This window comes from Amblyomma americanum, chromosome 7 (assembly GCF_052857255.1).
Source record: "Amblyomma americanum isolate KBUSLIRL-KWMA chromosome 7, ASM5285725v1, whole genome shotgun sequence".
Taxonomy (NCBI): domain Eukaryota; kingdom Metazoa; phylum Arthropoda; class Arachnida; order Ixodida; family Ixodidae; genus Amblyomma; species Amblyomma americanum.
The window spans coordinates 124,821,690-124,843,165 of NC_135503.1; the positions used below are offsets into that span (position 1 = coordinate 124,821,690).

Here is a 21,476-nt window from a genome sequence, read left to right on the forward strand (position 1 = left end):
GGTAGGCACTGACATATTGCCATTTGCGGGTGCCGCAGCCCGTGGTGGCTAACGTCGGCAGAATATGGTCATGGCTTATTGTGTCGAAAGCCTTATGAATATCCAGGGCCAGTATGGCTCGCGTAGCGGCTGTGTGGCGCTTGGTGTCAACGAGACACTCTTTAAGGGCGAGAAGTACGTCTTGCGCCGAGATGTTTGGACGGAAGCCAAATTGAACAGTGGAGAGAAAGCCTTTTGTTTCTTAGAACGGTTGCAGGCGATTGAAAATGACGTGCTCGAAGAGCTTGCCGACACAGCTCGTGAAGGAGATGGGGCGCAAATTTTGAAGCGTGAGGGGTTTGCCCCTTTTTGGGTATAAATCGCATGCTGGCATGGGTCCCGGCTGATGGGAGCGTCCCAGCGTGCCAGCGGTTGTCTTGTGGAGGAACGCATGTAATGCTTTACCGCCTCTTGAGGTGTAATAGGGGTTCAGGGATTGGATAAGGGGTACTAGTGGAGGCTGCTTGAACGGACCACTCACCCTTTTCAGCAGGACCGGCTCCTTTCACGGGTGTAGCTTTCCAGTGTGACTGCGTCTCCTGGGTATCCTGGGGTAGAGGCCCGTGGCTCGGTGGCGTCCGTCTTGGTAACACTGGGCTCCAAAGCTTTATGTCCGGCATTCACGGTGTTTCTATAATTGTTTTTCTGGGGGGGGGGGGGAAGAAAATGGCGCAGTATCTGTCTCATATATCGGCGGGCACCTGAACTACGCCGTAAGGGAAGGGATAAAGGAGGGAGTGAAAGAAGAAAGGAAGAAAAAGTTGCCATAGTGGAGGGCTCGGGAGTAAGCTCGACCACCTGGGGATCATTAACGTGCACCGACATCGCACAGCACACGGGCGTCTCAGCGTTTTACCTCCATAAAAACGCAGCCGCTGCGGTCTGGTTTGAATCCGGGAACTCCGCATCCGTAGCCGAGCGCCCTAACAACTGCGCCACCGCGGCGGGTGTATTCACGGTGTCCACACTGTGCTTTTCCGTGTGGCTTTGTTATCTTGTTTGTGCGATGGTTCCGGGTTCTCGGTCTCCATGGCCTGCTCCAGAGGTATCTGGGCGGTCGTGGTGACCACTGGGTTCTCCTTCCTCAGCAGTGGGAGGGGCGGCCATCCTTCTGCGCTTCGGTCCCAAGGTTTCTTTGAATGGACGGTGAGTGCCTTGCTTGGACCGTTGGTCTGATTTACTTTCGTGGGCAGCGTTGTACTGTTGCTATATCTTTGCGGTTCTCCCGGCCGGTCGGCTTGGGTTTGGTTCAATTTGGGGCGATGCTCATTCCTGGGCCGATGCTCAGTCTTGTTCTCCTGCTGTTGTTGTTTGCCCACCTGCTCAGTCTTATGCTTCAGGCAGTCTTTTTCTTTTGCTGAGTCTTTAGCTTCCTCTGCACATCCAGAAGAGGGCTCTGTGCAGCAATTTCTCCATAAGGATAGCGCCGGATTGCGGCTTCATCAGTTTTGCCTGTCTTTTTCCCCCATTTTCTGTAATTCTTCTGTCTTGCCGCACAGTTCGTGTCAATGGTGGAGTGGTTGGATGAGTCGCAGAAGATGCTGTGCTTTTAGCAATCGACATGTCCTGGTGGAGGACTGCGTATTACGCAATTGTAGCACCTTTTCTCCTGCGGAGTAGGGCAAATGTCAGCACGGTGTCCTGTTTTCAGGCAGCATCCGCAGACCTGCATCCCTGGTCAGAATGGTTTGCACCTCTATTCTATGCCGCTGAGGTAGAAAAACCGTGGTACTGATTTGTCTTCAAATTTAGGTATATAAACATGGCCTCTTTGTGCCGAAAGGCCTTTCTTGAATGATATTTATTCGTTGGGGATATGTTTCCGTGCAGTTTGGCAATTTCTCTTCTGTTGGTATGGGTAAGGCCCCGGTAATGATGCCCCAACATGAGTTGCTCGATGAGGCTGCATAAGCATTCATTGAATATTCATTTCCCTCTTGATTTATTGCCTGGATGTTGCATATCTGTTCGGTGAGGTCCGAATCCAGGGTGCTCAGAATAGCGATGTTTTGCTCTGGCTTGACTCTTACCCTGGCATCGTGGGTTAATTAGCGGCCGAGCTTGAATTGCAAAGCAGCAAGTAGTGACCTACCGGAGTGGTTATGCATCGTCACCTATGCGTGTAGACGTATTACCAGCTTGTAATCATCACGCGGCCGCCTTGGTAATTTGACGGGGCGTGCGCGTCGTGATCTTTCTGCAGGTTTGTGTGCTTCTGCCTCTTTTACAGGTATGAATCGTTTTTTTCGTCCGCCGATCATCCTGAACAATGGCGGGCCTTCGCGCAGGCTTCCGTCATGTCTCCTGTCGTCCAGTTGGAACACGATTTGGAGTGCGGGCCCTCCTGCGGCGTCCCCTGCGGTAGGCCCTCCGTTTAGTGGGTGTTAGAAATTCCGGGTGTGGAGTACTGAGTTTCCATGTCGGCAAGTTCGTGGACTCCTTCTGGAGCCACGTTAAAGATCTCCAGGTGGTCTAAATTATTCCAGAGCCATGCACTACGGCACCTATTTCTTCCTTTCTTCTATCAGTCCCTCCTTTATCCCTTCCCGTACGGCGCGGTTCAGGTGTCCATCGATATGTGAGACAAATACTGCGCCATTTCCTTTCTCCCAAATTAAATCTTGAACATCAATTTTCTGTTCCCGGGTTGGAACCCGACCGCCACGCCTGCGTTTTTATGGAGGAAAAACGCTAAGGCGCCCCTGTACTGTGCGATGTCAGTGCACGTTAAAGATCCCCAGGTGGTCGAAATTATTCTGGAGCCCTCCACTACGGCACCTCTTTCTTCTTTCACTCCCTCCTTTATCCCTTCTCTTACGGCGCGGTTCAGGTGTCCAACGATATATTTATTTATTTATTACATACTGCAGACCCTTGGGTCCAAGCAGAGGGCCATTAGTATATATGCAGATAATAATGAACGAAACCGGTACAAACAAGTACACATTTATACAATTTTTAGTCACACTGCAGTCAGCAAACCATGGTTCCAGTCCGATACTGTCCGAGGAAAAAAGTAAAAATTAAACGTATCAGTTCGAGCATAATAGGGTGTGAGTGAGTCAGGATGATGATGTCTTGAGAGGCGCGTTAATGCAGGCGTTAAATAAGGTGATTTATTCATTTGAAGTTTGAGCCGCCGCGGTGGCTGAGTGGTTATGGCGCTCGGCTGCTGGGCCAAAAGTCGTGGGTTCGATCCCGGCCGCGGCGGTCGAATTTCGATGGAGGCGAAATTCTAGAGGGCCCGTGTACTGTGCGATGTCAGTGCACGTTGAAGAATCCCAGGTGGTCAAAATTCCCGGAGCCCTTCACTACGGCGTCTCTCACAGCCTGAGTCGCTTTGGGACGTTAAATTCCCATAGACCAAACCAATCATTTGAAGTTTGTTGTTAAGAAGGAGGGAAAGGAATTCAAGTCTTAATTGCTTTCTTCGTGATTCAAGAGTGGGTATACAATTGTCTGCCGTAATTTTAGAGGGAGAGTAAAGCCGTGCGAATTTGTTAAATATAAACCTAACTGCCTTTCTTTGTTTTCTTTCAAGGTGACTGTTATTTGTCTTAGTGTGAGGATCCCATGAAATACATGCATATTCGAGCTTTGGTGGAACAAATGAAAAATAACGGAGTAATTTCAAATTAGTAGGGGCGTTTTCTAGTTTGTGCCTCAAAAAGCACAGTTTGCGGAAAGCAGAACAAATATTATTATGTGTGTTCCACGACAATATTGGTGTCAAGGTAACAGCCAAATAATTGTAGTTGATAGCTTCACGTAGTGGAGAAGAACCTAATGTATTAGAAAAAATGAGTGGTTTTTTTTACGAGTGACACGAAGGCATACTGATTTTTCAGCGATGAGAAACATCCCCCATTCATTGCACCAATTCAATATCCTGTTTAAGTCTGTTTCAAGGACAGTCTGGTCATGTGGACAGGTTATTTCTTTATACAGGACACAATAATCAGCAAAAAGCCTAATTTTCACACTGGGAGATATGACATCAACGATGTCGTTAATGTACAGTAGGAAGAGAAGGGGACCCAAAACACTACCTTGCGGTACCCCTGATGAGACAGATACTGCGCCATTTCCTTTCCCCAAAAACCAATTATTATTATTATTAATAATTTCAATTTCCTGCACTACGGCATCTCCTTCTTCCTTTCTTCTCTCAGTCTCTGCTTGATCTCTCCTCTTACGGCGCGGTTCAGGTGTCAGCCGATATGTGAGACATACTGCGCCATTTCGTTTCCCCAAAATCCACTTTCACCAATTTCACTGATTTAAAACAAACGCATGCGGAGACGCACATGCGGTCTGGTTCCACGAGGAGATAGCTGCGCTTGCGAAGTGGCAAGCGTGTGCTTGTCAACAGCCGCCACCTGTCGCATGCATCTGTCACTGACATGAACTGCGCATGCGCAGTACGAACTGACTGCTTTACTTTAAACATAGTTTGTAAATGTTACATAGAAGAAAAGCTGGCGCCACCGTCTATGCGCGTTTCTTAAAATGAAGTGCCATGAAAGTGCTCTTCATTCACCGTGGGAATGCCGGGAAGACAGCAAGACGCACTTCGCTTAGCCCTGGAACATGACTACGACTGAAGAAATACGAATGTTTGCAAATTATATGTTGCAAAGAAGCGTTATCTTGCAATCATTATGTCGTGTATTAAATATGGTAACTCTACATCGCAATAAATGAGCAGAAAAGAAGGCAAGCACCGAACTTGCGCATGGCGAGAGATGGCTTTCTCTTCATGCCGCCAAACATAGCTAAGCGGGGAAAATAATTTTTTTGTGTTTAACACACACGATTTCTAGAGCGAATATTTGTTGCAAAATATTGTTAATTCTTCGAATCCTTCACTTCAGAAGCGTCTCTTTTGCACTGTGAAAATTAAGCCAGCACCGTCTGGAATACGTTGAAGTAAAGAGCGCTAGCTGTTTGGCCGCGCAATATATGGTCCATGCGATGTGCTGCGTTTGTCCGTAAAGTTTCGAGACTGATTCATTTTCTTCTCTAGAAATGATTTTCAAAACACATTTTGGTGCGTATATGTAGCGCCATCTTCTAGGGCTAACCTGAGCTATTGATGTTAATTGCTGTGGCTGCCGCTATCTGACACTACATGCAAAAATATACGTTGTCACTAGTCGTCCGTGCATTCTTTCTTTGTGTGAATGTGGACAGATGGATGTCCAACTCTAAGAGCGTGGAAACAAAATTTTTTGTGAAGCTTGAAAAGACAGCCACACAGATTTATGAGGTCCTTCGTGACGCTTACGGCAGCGAGACATTATCGCGGGCGCGAGTTTTCGAGTGGCACAAGAGGTTCGTTTCGGGGAGAACGTCGGTCGAAGAGGACACAAGGCAGGGGCGCCCTTCAACCTCACGGAATGAAAACAACGTGGCTCTGATCAGGGAGATCGTACAGCAAGACCGCACCATTACAGTCCGCATGCTATCAGATGCTCTCAACATTAGTAAGACAACGTGCCACCAAATTATGCGTGAAAACTTGGGGAAACGAAAGCTGAATGCCCGACTTGTGCCGCACTCCATCACACAGGACCGGAAGTACACGCGGGCATCAGTGAGCACTGATTTGCACTGCAAGGCAGAGAACGATGCTGCATTCGTCGACAGCATCATTGCAGAAGACGAAGCACGGTGTTTTCGATACGATCCTGAAAGAGGCTGAGCGACAAATGGCGGTACACAACCTTTCCGGCGTCGAGATAGGTGTGGCGATAGACCAAAACAAAGATGTTGCTCATTGTTTTTTTCGATGCCAGAGGTTTCATACACCACTAGTTCGTACCACAAGGGCAGATGGTGAATTTGGTGTTTTATGTCCGCGTGCTCCAACACATGCGTGATGCACTGCGACGCCGTCGCCCTGACTTATGAACATCTGGACAATGGAGCCCTCTCCACGATAACGCAGGACCGTACACTGCTCTCAGCGTGGCAAAATTTCTGCCAAGTACAACATTACTGTACTTTCCTATCCGCCATACTCGCCTGACCTCTCCCCATGTGATTGTTTCTTTTTTTCTCATCAGAAGACAGCCCTAAATGGTCGCTGGATAGGGATCGTGGAGGCCATTCAAGACGCCACGACGAAGAAGCTGGCAGTCCTGCCAAAAGAAGCGATTTCCGACTGTTTACAAGACCTCAAGAAGCATTGGAAGCCTTTTATAGACGGCTAGGGAGATTATTTCCAAGGGATGCTGCACAAATGATTTCAATGTTAAACGCAATTTATTTAATGGACTCAGTTTCGGAAATTTATGGACAAAGCTTGTATTGGCACGTGATTAGGCTACTTTTCCATACCTCACGGCGAGGGGGTGCCTACCGCCTTGTGTGCTGCCGAGTGCTGATGTCACGACCGCCATGTTGAGCATAACCATAACTATTAACCTAATTAGGCGATATTGTTGTCTAACATGTTTTACTCATCTAGAGGCTTCTAAATATCTAATTAATTTTATGACGGCCTCAATAATTAGTGTCATAAGCGATTTAACATTGTCGTGTCCTGTTAATTATGACGTCACAAATTGAGTGATCTCCGCAGTCAAACACGAATTCGATATCCAAATGACGTCACCAATCAATTAAAAATTTGGCTACTATATCGAGTTACTATGGTGGCCGCCATCTTGAATTCCTCGCACTTGGAAAATTTCACGCCGAACCTAGGTGGTGGCAGGCCTCAAGAAATCGAGAAAGGTGATGAATAAGAGCTCGCGCTCTTAAAATAGAAACGTTTCATTGGAGTAGTCTACTATTCCGGGACGCGTTCTATGTCCAAAAATAGAATATGTTCGTGCCGCGAGTAACTTACCCGATCCCCGCTTTTCAATGAGAATCTAGTTTGCGCGCACCAACTGCCAGCTCTTGACATGCCCTGGCACTGCGCTTACAGATATTGCCCAGAAAAACGTGAATTAGGAAGCGAAACGTCTCCGACTCCAAGTAAGTGACGGCCGCGTTCATGAAGTGGAAGTCGTCCCTGCATGCAATGCGTGGCCACCGCCAGTCTTGGAATGAAACAAACGCAACCCTAGGCGAATACGGTTAACATAAGTTGCGCTTGTCGAAGTACTTAAATTTTGCGCTTTTAAACTGTCTTCGAGACTCCTACGAGAAATGTGCTGAGTGGTCACAGCAGCGAACTGTTGCGTTCTCAGTTCACAAAAAAAAACCTTCCCTTCTTTCACATTTCAAGGCGCAGGTTCCCGCCGAGCAAAACCGAGCTTGCTGCATAAATGGCTCCCAGTGAGGGGAAAACGGAATTTAGGCCTAGCAGGCGCCCGACACTGTGCTCAGCTTACTTCGAGTCAAGCGTCTTCGGATGCTTGGGATCTCAAATTAAGTGCGTGCGTAGCTGCAGTGGACAACCACAAAGCGCACTAAACTTCAGCAAAACCTACATTGGTGAAAACGAAACTGAACAACCAAAAATTCCAATCCGTAGCACAGTCAGCGGCCGCATGCTGTGTGATGTCAGTGCACGTTAAAGATCCCCAGGTGGTCGAAATTATACCGGAGCCCTCCACTACGGCACCTCGTTCTTCCTTTCCTCTTTCACTCCCTCCTTTATCCCTTCCCTTACGGCGCGGTTCAGGAATCCAACGATATATGGACAGATACTGCGCCATTTCCTCTCCCGCAAAACCAATTATTATTATTAGCACAGTCAGCCAGCCACTGATGTCAATCCAGTTTGCTGTCATCCCATTATGCGTCGGGCGTACATGGTTAATGAAGTGAACAGCCGCCAACCTTCCCTGTTGTGTAGAGCAGAAATTCTGATTTTAAACCAGTCGAGCTGGAGGACAAGAGGCGCGCTTGCGCATAGCGGCCTTGTGAAAAAGATGGATTTCTATGTATGTAAGTGCTGATATTACTGATTCCCATTAGGCGCAGTTATTCACTGCGTCCGCTTTTGACTCTATCGAGCCGCGTGGAGCTTGCTTGGCACTCTGAAGATTCCGTCCGGATGTGGCCGTGAGGTCAGTTAGTGGTCCCACTAAAAGCTTGTAGAAGGGGGAGCTTGATAGGCCGGTAGGCGCGCAGAGGAGGGCGATACGAGGCGTGCAGGCTCAGAGCAGCCGGCGCACGTCCCCAAGAGTTGAGGTACGTCTACATTTTATTGCAATCGCCCTGGGTTGAAATGCGCCCTCTCTTGGCCTCTTTTTCTCCCACGTTGGTTGGCTCATACTTGTCGCGTTTGGTGTTCAACTACGAATCCTAGCTGGCCTAGGTTTGTATATGTCGTAGATCGCTTCAGTTTGTACGCAGCGACCACTCCATTGCAGAAGCGCTGTGTTCGCTGAGACCCTGGAAAGTCCTACATTTCAGGCCTTTCGTCGGGAGGCTTTTCCCAAGCGATGAATGGCCATGAGCGCGTTCGGCGTAACTTGCGTAACTTCTATGCTGCACTTCGCTCCCTCTCGAGAAACACAATGACTACTGCTTCGCAACTCGGCGCTTTCGTTCTCCGCTTGTTGAAGTTTTTTAACGCAGTAGGATTAGGAGGGCCGAAGGCCAATGCGATGTGGTGGTCTCGGCTTGTGTGTGAAGGCTCTAGGTGCTAGACGGTGTTTCATCACCAACTTCAGCCTGGCTACGTTCACAACCCTGTTAAACTCATACGCCCACCTGACTTCCTACGCTTGCCTTCTATTGAAATCCAGTTTACTCTTCAGGGCCATTGGTGATCTTGCATTCTCATTACATGTCCTGCCCAATTCCATTTCTTGCTCTTGATTTTGATTAGGATGTCACTAACCCGCTTTTGTTCCGTCACCTACTCTGCCCTTTTGTCTCTTAACGTTAGAGCTATCATTTTCCTTTCCATAGGTCGCGATGTTATTTTCAAGTTGAACCTTTTTCGTTATCCTCCACGCCTCTGCCCATAGTTGAGAAACTGCAAGATACATCTGTTATATACTTTTCTGTTTAGGGATATTGGTAAACTGCCACTCATGATTTCAGAGAACATGCCCAAAGTTCTAAACTGAATGTGGATGAGCTCAGCTGATCCAGGATATGCAAAGCGAAAGCTATCGGCGTTCATTGTGTTCATTAGCGTTGACGTTGACAACGCTCGAGGCACCGATGATTTTGAGAAAAGGAAGGGCGCATAACTGGCTCCGTGGGTCTGTGGACGCCTCAACGCGTTTTGAGGTAGGTGGCGGTGGTGAGAGAGAGATTAGGGCTGCATTCATTAGCGCGGACAACATTGTGGCAGACACGCGGCACTGCAGCAATAGGCCGCAGTGTTCATTGGGTGACCAACCTCTCGCGATCACCCATTAACTGCCACTTGCAAGGGTGGCAGGTGGGAGCGCTGCCTATCCAGTGGGGTGGAGAGCCGCCTGGCACGGGGCGCATTTGGCGTTAGGGTCCTGTATAAGGCGGGGCACGGTGCGACAGGGTGCGTCCCCACGCATTGTGTGCAGCAGGCCTAAGAGGGGTCGGTTGCATGCGGGCACGCATAATGGCGTGGCCGTACACAGCGCACACAGCGGGATCTCGACGGAGGTCCAGTTGACGGTGGCACGAAGGGCATCACGAAGCCGGTAGAAAGCGGCAGGGTCTACCTGATGAATACACTAGCACAGCTTTGTGGGAATTATAGCCTGACACATAGTCCAGACATAGCACCCGAAAGCGGGCCCACGGAGCTACGCGCGCAAAGAAAAGACTGTACACGTATGACTGCACAGCTAAGGGTGATTGCATGCAGCACGACCAACCAAAGGGTTAAACCAGGTTAAACCACGTGCGACCCAACACGAGGGATGCCCTCGCATCGCTGACAGTCAGGAAAACCTTAGAAGTGAAGCAACCAGATGATCAGGCAGGTTTTCGTTAAAGGATACTCGACATTACACCATAATCACATTATCGATCAGGTGACCGAGAAATTGGCAAAATATGAACAACCCCTAAATATAGCCTTCATTGATTACGAGAAGGCATTTCATTCAGTGCAAACTTCAGCAGTCATGCAAACATTGCAGAATCTGATTGGTAATGGGCCTGATGTCAAAATAGTGGAAGATACCTATAACGACTGGACTGAATGCTACCATTGTCCACCATAAAGTCAGAAATAAAATTCCAATAAGGAAAGGTTTCAGACAGGCAGACACAATCTCGACAATGCTATTCACCGCCTGTTTACGGGTGGTGTTCCGAGGCCTGGATTGAGAACCGTTGGGGATAAGAAACAATGAGAAATACCTAAGTAATTTGAGAATAGCTGATGATAGTTCCTTGCTATGTGATTAAGGAAATGAGTTGCAAGGCATGTACAATGAGTTAGACTGGCAGAGCAGAACGGTGGGCCTGAAAATTTACATGCAGAAAACCAAATGTAATGTTCAACAGTCTAGCAAGAGAACAGTAGTTCATTACAACTAGTAGCGAGGTACTGGAAGTTGAAATAGAATAGGTCTGCTTAGGGCAGGTAGTGACCGCTGATCCGGGTCATGAGAGGAAATAACAAGAATAAGAGTAGGGTGGAGCACATTTGGCAGGTTCTCTCAGATCATATGTAGCAGTTTACCAATATATCTCAGGAGAAAAGTATACGACAGTTGTATAGTACTGGTGCGAACCTATGGGGCAGAAGTGTAGAGGCTAACGCTAAAAGTTCAACTTAAGAACAACGTAGCGAGCTATGGACGGAAAAAGGAAGAGGCAGGAAGAGGAAACAGTGGGTCAAGAAACAAACTCTGTTTGCTGACATCCAACTCTCAATCACGAGGAAGGAATGGGTGAGGGCAGGGCATGCAGTGCGAAGGAAAAATAACCGATGGTTCTTAAGGGTAAAAGAGTGAATTGAAAGAGAGGGAAAGCGTAGCAGGGGTTGGTAAAACGTTAGGTAGGCGGATGAGATTAAGAAGTTTGCGGGGATACGGTGGCTGCAGCTGGCAAAGGAAAGGTATTACTGAGATGACATAGGAGAGGCCTTTGCTCTGGAGTAGGCATAGTCAGGATGATGGTGACGATGACGTCTATTAATGTAACCCATAACACAGTCCGCGAATTCTTCGTGACTGACTTTGAAATTGACTTTGAATTTGAAATTCAAATTCTTTGTATGCATGAGATCTCAATAGGGATTGTCATAGACCATAGGCTAGTCACGAGTCCAAAAAATTGCAATCATGCAGGCGTCCCATCAAATACACAATCCCAACTCGGAACAGCGTGGAGATATATACAGGAACATGAATAGAAATGTAAAAATTAAAAGTCACAGAGAACAATTGCACAATATCAACAAACATCGCACATGTTCTAAACGTCGGTTGCACACCGCAAATTGAGTAATCTTAACTTACACTATGCACCTGCCGAAAGAACGTTTGGCCGTAGGAGCAAAACTTCGAGCATATTTTAGTTCGTGTGGAAGCGTATTCAATATTTTTCAACAATGAAAAGAAGCTTTAGTTCTCACGCCGTGAGTTGGCGGTAGATTATAGTTTCCTAGTGTTAAATTTCTGCTGGTACGGCATGACGTGTAAGATAGGAATATATATGTTAAAGGGTGGTTGCATTTTGCGATGTAGTTTGTGAAAGCTAGCTTTCTTTAGTAGGCGTTGTGAATAGAAGCACAGTATCTTCAAGACGGCACATAATGACTTTCTGATATGATGTGGCTTACAATGAGTTATGACTGTTGATGATATTGTCTGTAAGCCACCGACGTGGGTTAGTGGGTACGGTGCTCGGCTGCCGACCCGAAAGACGCGGGTTAGATCCCGGCCGCAGCGGTATAATTTCGATTGAGGCCAAATGCTAGAGGCCCGTGTACTGCGCGATGTCAGGGCACGTTAAAGAACCCCAGGTGGTCGAAATTGTCTGGAGCCCTCAACTACGGGGTTCTTCATTGCCTTTGACGCTTTGGGACGTTGAACCCTATTGAACCAAACTAAAACAAAAAGCCCCTCGTTTCTATAATTTATCCCCATGATTCTAAGCAGTATGAGAGGTGGCCGTGTATAAAGGAAAAATATAAAACGCGTAATATAATTGCGCCAAAGAGATCACGTGCCTGAAGCACGCGAATGGCATTTTTCTTCAAGTGCTAATAATTGATATTTTTAAGTGCAGGTGCCTGTCAAAGACAACGCCAAGATATTGAAAGGAAGGTCTATATTCAAGGAGAGAGTTGTCTGCTCAATTAGGCATGCATGATATTCTTTTTTCAGTGAACGCATTAGCCGCCACCTATTTATTACGCATTTTTTATACTGATAAAAGTAATAGCTGTTAGGCTTTTGCAGATTCCTTTTGGTAACAAATCTCCTTCTGTCGTACCCCTGCTAGAATTTCTTTTGTCATCTGCGTGCGAAACGGGCGCCTTATATGAGCGGGCAGATATCTTAATACTGCTGTTAATTGCAGGGTATGTAAGAGTGTCAATTAGTTTCAGAAATCACGCAAACTTAGATTTTCGCCGCTCACTCAAGGGCAAATAGGTCATCTTCGTTTCAGCTTTACAGCTCATGATCTGTTCCATATTTTATTGTTAAATTGGGGCTGTTGAATAAAATTGCCTTTGGCCTTCGTTTGGTGCAGTTTTTTAGAGAAGGCTTTTTTACTTTTTTTTTGTATTTGAGAACCCAATTTTATGCGGGGGCGTAAAATTAAATGTACATTTTCTGAGAAACAAAATGCAGTATAGCCGTAAAACTTCGCATAGTAATCATACAGGGAAGTAGGTTTACTGCGCACCTAATACAATTCGTTTTCGTCGTATATCTTAAAAGGAAAAAAAATATTATTCTCACTTGTCGCCAACCGTGGAAGACACTTTCCAATTAACTTTTTTTCAGGATAATAAATCAACAATAGTACTAAGATTTAGGTTCAGACTTTTTGCAATCGATTTTAGTAGAGCTTGAGGAAATTTAAGCACAGCAGACTTGATCCTTTTCGAAAAAGGTACATCAAAGTCCGAAAAATTTCAAACCAGGGGTTGTGAGAAAAACGCAGTTTTATGCTTGCGCACAGAATAAAACAGTTCAAACCGCACCGGCTGAATGCGGGCACTTTCTTGCTTTTTTGTCGCGAAAGCAACACTACGCCAGCCAGGCAGCCAGCTCGGCTCGTCGCGTGGTCACACTTCAGCCGTATGCCGTGGCGTTGCCTAGGAACACCGCAGCCGCGCTCCAACAGATGGCGCCGCCGTTGACGCCGCTGCCGTCGCCGCTCGCTCTACCAGATGTTCTCTGCTTGGGTAGAGGGAGAGGAGGGGTCGCCTCGAGGGGGCTATATATATATATATAATATGCGCTTCACCTCAGTGGATTCTAGTCGTTATGGAGAGCGCGAAAGAGAGGCAACAACGAGAGAACGAAGCGAGAAAGAGACAACACGCTAAAGAGACGCCAGTAGAACGCGCCGCTTGATTCGAGAAGCATCGTAACGAAGATGCAGCTAGAAGAAGTCGTGCCACGTCCCGGAGAGACTCTTCAACTGCGGAAGAGACCGGTTTGTCTTCTCGAGAGCGTCAGAATGAGAATCTGCGTAGACGACTTGCCGAGGAAACGAAGGTTTCGCAATTCAACTACGGTTAACCAGAGCTACACCACCGCCAATCTTTTTGTACCTTCCCCGTAGCCTTTCTTCATGTCTTTTCTTTCTGCGACGTTCCTTGCTTTCTGGTGTGCTTCGCTACTCTACCCTTGCGACGCACTCCTTGTCAAGCCGTTGAGACCAACTGTGCAGAAAACACACATCGTGATGCCAAGTGTTCTATAAACGTCAATTCGTGCCTCGAATCCCGTCATTATAGTACGCTACAACATCACAAGTGGCCAGTTTCAATATCTAATTTCAATCAAACGCTGTTTTCGGACAGTGGCACTAGATCAGCTGATTCAAAGACTCATTAATGTGTCCAGGCGTTGAGGCACTTGCTTAGAAGTCCTGATGTGGACAAAGCTTGGAAAATGGCTTGAGTGCTTCCAGTACAGATGTTGGAAAGCTGCTTCTAGGGCAATATCCCTCACGATTTCCTTGACTGAGTGCACGGTTGTATCCACGCCATGATGGCGCTCCTTTGGGGCACAGCCCATGATTTGGCTTTTCATCAGTGGACAGCTATGAAAATAAATAATGGCCGACAGAGCCTTTCGCATGTTATCGAAGCTATAAGTGTTCTCACGTATGGCCTCGCCATAGTAAAATTACCGGCAGTCAATGTCCTTCTCTGTGAGAAGACCTATTCAAGACAGTGGTAGTCCATCTGACAGCTTCTTACCCCTCAGGTTTGACTTCTGGCTTATACGCCTGGTCCTCATATGCTTTTGTACATGGGAAACGCACTCGTGCTTGTCTTTGATGTATAGTTTTGATTCTTTCACTGCAAACTTTGCTTTGCTGTCCCCGTCGCCAATATATTTAGTGTACATCCCTCCATGTTTTGCAACAGACCGTGCAAAAATATTCACAGCACCCGCAGCCTACATACCTCCAAATGGTCCAATATGCGTTGCCTTGCACTCTTTTTGGCTGCTGTCAGAATGGAGATTCCGTGAACAAAGATGGCAGGCTTAGTCCCCACTTGGAAATCGAGCGTCTTGCCTGTGTCCGTTGATATAAGTGTGACGACACCGTGCAGGGATTAATGCCCTCTCTTCATCCATCCACACTAGCGTCGATTTCCTGCTGTTCATTACTCTCATGCATGCCGCCCTGCCAGCAGCCCGTTGATACTTCGCGAAGCAACAGTTTCTGTTCCATAAATAAGCGCGAAGTGTAGGACGCAGATTTCGTAGGCGGCGGAAGCATGTTTAAAACAGCGCATATCACACGGCCAGGCAACAGTCCTTTTCCATATGTCTAAACCCTAGGGCCTCAGGAAGAATGACTGTGCCTGCATCGACATCGGCATGGATACCATCACATTTAAGTGTGAGGCGTTCTATTGTTTCTAAAGATTTACCGCACAGAGCACACGTGTCATCTTCTTGGTTAAATTTCTTTTGGTACCTGCGCGTTCTAAGACACTCTCATCTAGCTTCAAAGAGTGGGGCACTGCCTCTTGGGTTATCATGAAACGTTTCCTATATGATCTGCCTTTTTCATTATCGATATAGTTTTACACTATGCTTTTTTTCCATTGAAGTTATCTAATTTTTGGCTTCCGCGTTTTTAACCTCTAGTTTATTGCTCTTTCTCCGTCCTCGTGTCTGGCATACTTACTGGTTGGTTAGCTTCCTAGTTCTTTTCCGCCACTGTGAGTCAACGCTATTTCTGTATAGGCATTTAAATACCTTAGCTGCCCGCCTGTTATAGTTCAGGTGTTCTTCATAGGGAAAAATTTTAAGTTACGAATTGTGAAAATGGCAGAAATTGAATATATTTAGCCGATTTAGCCATATATGTTGCAAAAAATGCACACACAGAACAAATGAGCAAAAGCAACGTCTAAACAAACTCTTGGTTCCTCTGTTTTTAAATACCAGGAGGCGCGGTTTTTTGCGCCGTTTTTAAATGAGTTCAAGCGTTCCTGCGTGCTCGCCACTGTATGGCTTTGCTTGACCGAAGGCCAAGGTCAAAGATCAAGGGTCGAAGTCGAAATATTTGCTGTAACAGCCGCTGGTGTGGCTGCTGTAGCTGACGTCATGTTTCGAACCTGACTACCCGCAGTTATGCTCACGGTTTGACCTATAGCTACATTCAAGGTCAAATATGCAGCCCCGCTAACGGCTCGAAAAGCTGACGTAGTGAAGCTTCTCGCTTCAAAATTGGGTTGGAACTGAAGTAGAGCTTCTCAAAACGGTACCGTTTTAGATGAAGGTCAGAGAACTGGAGACCTGCTGATACAGCGAATTTTAAGAGAGTTAGCTGTTATTCATCACGTTTCTCGATTTCTTGGAGTCTGCTACCACTTCCCTTCGGCGTGAAATTTTCCAAGTCCGCGGAATTAAAGATGTCGGCCCCCATAGTAAATCGACATAGCAATCCAACTGGCGTTTCATTCGTAACGTCATTAGTATATCTAATTTGTGATAAAGTGGTTACGTTACTAATTTTGTGACATCATAAATAACTAGTCACGCGGCTATGTTTAACTGCATATAATTCAGTAATTAATGAGCTCATCATAAATCGAATTATATATTTGGATTCCTCTAGATGAGTAGAGCACGTTAGACACCAAAAATAACTAAAGAAGTGAATATTTAGTATTGATTAGGCTGATATTTGATTGCTTATAATTATTTAACCGAAAAAAACTAATGGCATATTCGCAACGGTCTTGATGAGTAGAACATGTTAGGCAGCAATACCGCCTAATTAGGTTAACATTTAGTAGTAATTCGGCTTAACATTGCGGCCTTGACATCGGTAGCTTAATCACATGGTAATACATCACATGGACAATAGATGGCGCTACCAAACAGCTGACGCTCGCTACTTCACTATTAAACAGCGTGCGCTAACAGGACGTACACAGGAAACTTGGAGACAGAGGAAAGAAGCGCAACTTCCAACTTTAATGGCAGGAAAGGATGCCAGACGCTCTTTTATATCTGCTGGGGTGAGGGTGTGCGAAATGAATGACAGAGGCAAACTTCAAACATCGGCAAAAAAACAAAAAAACAAAAACACGTGGCGTAACAAAGCTCACCATGCAGACCGAAAAGCTGAATGTAACAACATGTGACTAAAGAGTGATAACGATTGATATGAAGTGCAAAAACATGAGCAGATAACGGTTGATATGAAGTGCAAAAACATGAGCAGATAACGGTTGATATGAAGTGCAAAAACATGAGCAGATAACGGTTGATATGAAGTGCAAAAACATGAGCAGACAACGGTTGATATGAAGTGCAAAAACATGAGCAGATAACGGTTGATATGAAGTGCAAAAACTTGAGCAGAGAAAACGTAAGGAACAACACGAGGCATATGTAAAAGAAGAAACTTAAAAAGGCACATAAAGTGGCGTGTAAAAGGGGCATAAAGAACAGTAAAAACGGAACAATATAGGAGAATGCAGAGTAAGAGAATACTGCTAAAAAAACATAATAAAAAAACCTGGACTTAACCATCTAAAAAAGATAGTTCCTTTCTAGAAAGAATAGAAGGCGTGCTAACGCACTTGTCTTTTCTTTGGTCAATGTAAAAGGCCTCAATGACTTCTCTTTTAGTCTTGTCGGGTGCCTTGGCTAGGAACCTTGTTTCGTGGAACTTGGGACGGCAATCTTTACATTGGCTGTAGTGTATAGGAAGTTTACCTCCTGTCATGCTATTCAAGGTCACATTGTGCTTTCGGGCGCGCTCATTAAAACATTTTCCTGTTTGTCCCACGTAAACTCTGCCGCACGTCAAAGGGATCTCGTACACCGCATTGGCAGTACACTCTGTGAACTTTTTTTGATGTTTGATGAGACAGGACTTCTTACCTCGCTTACTGGAAACCATAGGGCGAAGTTCTGCCAGCTTGCAGGGAGCTGAAAAAACCAGCTGCACCCCGTGTCTGGAAGCAACTTTTTCAAATTGTGCGAAAACCATGTAGGTACGGTATGACCCGCAAAGGTTTCTTTCGAAGCTCTCGTTTGTCACCTGGATTCTTCAGTTTTTGAAGAAGGCCTTCAGACACGCTGGTAATCAAGTGCGCTGGATAGCCTGCTGACAGAATTCTTCCATTCTGGCACTGGAAACTTTCACCTATCGTATGCGAGCAAGATTTGTCTAGGGCTGATGTTAAGCACAGGGACAATATGCCACGCTTAACTAGCTTGGAATGGGAACTATCATAAGCTAAAAGTGACTTTTTTGATCGTGGTTGATACATCCAACATACGTGCTTGTAGGCAAAGGAAGGCTACTTCAACGTCTTCCAGGCAGCGGCGGCATAATTTTTTTTCTAATAAAATATCGTTTTTGGGTTGATTTACCTTACTATACCCTTCAAGAAAGTGTACAGCTGTTCAGGGTCTAAAAGGAACAGATTATCATTTGACGCATAGTGGTAGTTCAACAGCGCAAACACACACAGACCAAGTAAGAGACGAGACACGCAAACCAGCGCTGAACACCAACTTGGCCATTCTGCAGTTCTCCTACAGTTAATTATCATTTGAATTCGAGGGCTTTTACTGTTTAGCGTTTTATTGTTATAAGGTCTACGTGGGGCTTGGAGAGACCGATATTCTACAGCATCTGGCATTTCTGGGTGCGTGGCTCAACCCGCCGTTCCAGTGCCGTTAGTCTAACACTTGTGATGTGTTCGAAGCAGTGGAAGGCAGTACAAAATGTGGAGGAAGGGTGCAGGCCACAGAGAGTGAGCTTCTAATGTCCTGCTCCGAAACCGAGAAAAGTTCATTGCCGGTCGTGCATGGACACAAATATTTCACCTGTGTCCGCATTCAAACTTCCTATTAGCCATGCCTTTGAATGAAAGATTGCCAGTCCTAAATTTCTATTTCTTATTTTTCGCAATAATCCAGGCTTGTCAAGCGTCTCCAGTGGCCTTTCGACGGAACTACTACTACGATGGGAGGTATTATGCCAGCCTAACCTTCGACAAGCAGCTGCAGCGCACTCTTGTGCTGGAGACTCCGGAGAACCTCCAAACCAAAGTAAGGCATGGCACGACGTCAGCAATATCAGCAATGGTGGACGACGAGCTTTGACGCCTCTCCCACAGTAGTCAGGGGAGGACTCTTCCGTGCCAGCCTAATGTCGGAGGCTGTGGGGTGAAACGTAAATTATTGTAATATTCAGCTACAGCGAGTGGCAAGCGGACAGTGCACATCATGGCTTTATAATTGTTGACGAGCCTTTTGTCGGCCGTAGTGGACAATAAAGAAAACCTTGAGTGCTCCCTGAGGCGGCATGTCTGCTCCCGTTTGTTGGCTATCCGTGTTCAACTGTCTGACGTCACAGAAAGAAAAAACGGACAACACTAGTTTGGGATGCGCTCCTCACGCGTTCGTCCTGCGTTACCTTCTGCCACGCTCCTCCCGTTAGCCTGCACGATCGTGGTCAGCCATTGCCGTAGGTCCACTGCATACATGAGGGCTTGGCAAGTAATTCTAAAGAAGCTGTCTCGAGTGAAAGCGCAAATTTATGCCAGCCGCCTTGTGCGATCGACGTAAATCGACTGGGTCAGTTCATCCATAGTATAACATCCTCCCTCTTCATGCTTGCACCTTTTCAAATATCAGGTTAAATCTCCTTTCAACATAACCGCTAGTTATTCTGCTCTACACAGAGCGCCATCCGACGTTTGCTTTGTTTGTGAGGTGTCTGAGAAGTGCTGCCTGGAAAGTGCCTTGCTGAAAAAGTTACCATAAATCAGCTCAGTGTCTCCCGATTTCCCGCCAACCTGTTCCTCTGTCTTTGTTTCAGCTTTGCTGGGTCAAGTTCCAGTACGTTCCACTCAATTTCAGCTTCGCCGTGTACGACGTCGACTACGACGACGGACCGGGCTGTCCCAGCCTCTCAATTAACGGCCCCTACCGACGCTTGAACCTGCTACAACGCATACTGAATTACTTCAAGGAGGATTACACAACTGAGAATGAGTGCAATAGATTCTTCAACCCGTGAATGTGAAGCCACAAAAACAAGCGTCCGTCATTACCACCAAAATCGAAAGCGACAGTTGGCAAGAACGTAGAAGCGGACACCTCACGGCCGTTTGATCCGGGGCACTGCTACGTGCGCCACTGCTGTGTGCTTTGACAGATGGTTCCAGTGTGCATGACAACGCTTGATTGTCGACAATGATGACTATTGTTTTAGTAGTGGACGGAAGTGGGCTCTACTAGACTGCGTTCAGTTCTGAGCCGTTGGTCTTGTTATGTGTAACGTTTACTTGGTTCATTGTTCGAGCTTCCTCCAATGCCGTTATGCCAATGCCGTTATGCCTCCTTCAGGAAAAGCATGGTTTGTCTAAGGAGAACCTTGCGCTGTTTTGCACGGGAAAATCGCAGGGTTTTAGTAACAGCAATAAGCGGGTTCGCGGGTGCTTCGCACAATTCCAGCAACGTGTTCTTTATGGGATGCTAAGTCGGGCAACAGCTTTCACGATTTATTGCCAGCGCTTAAAGCAGCGGCCTTTTTTCTATAATCGCAGCAATGAAGCCATCGCTTTCTGTGTCGGTCGCGAACGCTCACTTTATGTGTCGCATGAACTTTTACACATCTGATGTTCAAAGCAGAGTTTGAATCCCCCACTCTCTGCGTCATCTCACGAGTTTTGACGTGCTTAATTTTTTAAAATAATCCATTAAAATCTTTTCGCTCTTTTCTTTACCACACGAGTGTCCACATCGATGATACGGCGTTGCATTTATGAAATTGAAGTTACCCAGTTCACCTAGTGTACGCACACACTACCACTTTGTTGCGCGCTTTGGGCTGATGAAGCTGATAATATGCGCCAGCCTCTCGGTTTTGTTGATCCGTATACCGTAACGCGTTCAGGGAAGTGTATGCGGATGTCACGTTCGACGCGCTGCGGTTCTGTTTAACGTTGCAGCACATCATTCGAAAGCCATCAGTGAACAGTTGATGTGTATACTGCACGCAACAAAGTGCTGTTAATTACTCTTAGCTGAAAAGGTGCGCGGGCGTTTGGCCATGCATTGTTCGCCATTGTTTAAGTGCGCCGCCTTTTAATTTCGGGCCATGTTTAAACAAAATGTTCCAATAAAGACGTGTGTGTCGTGCGTTTTGGTGCGCCAGAAGTGGGTTAATTGGAAATTTGAAGCAGGGCTGAAAGGGGCAGTGAGCACAACTCTACTGAGTTACTCTTCTGACTAAAAAATGATTTTTTGGCCCTTTCTGGCTATGTTGACGGTATTCAGGCAGCAAAATACGCATACATCGAAGAGGAAATTGCATTTGAGAATCTTCCCTCCAGTCGATTCAAACTCGTCACGTCCGCACCCATTTTAAAATATCATGTTAAATCTTATTTAAACATGACCGCTAGTTATTCTGCTCTACGCAGAGCGCTATCTTTCGTTTGCTTTGTGTGTGAGGTGTCAGACAAGTGGGTCGACGCACGTACTCTACTTGCGAAATAAGCCGGAGATGGTGACACCTGTACTTAGGTCTATAAAACAACAGTTTTCCGTGAGAGTGGTCTCTGAGTAATTATAGCACGGTGTCTTATTGATGCAGTAAGTAGTAGTAGGTGGTTTTTATTAAAATAATAAGGAAGGAAAAGATTTTTGCTAACTCCGGCGTCTACTATCGATACTGAAGCAGCTGAGCTGGGGCAGCGGAAATAAATGATAGCAGTCAGAATGGAGAAATGAAATGAAAGAGGTGAGGAAACAGGAAGAGAGGATAGGGGGAGAGGTAATATACACAAGCTATTTACACAATAAGAGATGTGTAAAGGTGGTGCGCGTGATTAGTTCATGAAG

At 46.2% G+C, this 21,476-nt stretch overlaps 1 protein-coding gene across 1 annotated transcript in view; it reads left to right on the plus strand.

Annotated features, from left to right (window-relative positions):
• Positions 1-20,170, plus strand: part of LOC144097440 (uncharacterized) — a 64,635-nt gene extending 44,465 nt beyond the window's left edge. Inside the window, exons 4-5 of the mRNA XM_077630158.1 lie at positions 18,543-18,674; positions 19,447-20,170. Of these exons, the coding sequence (XP_077486284.1) occupies positions 18,543-18,674; positions 19,447-19,647 (333 nt within the window). The 3' untranslated portion in view covers positions 19,648-20,170. The remainder of the gene's footprint in view (positions 1-18,542; positions 18,675-19,446) is intronic.
• The last annotated feature ends 1,306 nt before the right edge of the window (positions 20,171-21,476 follow it).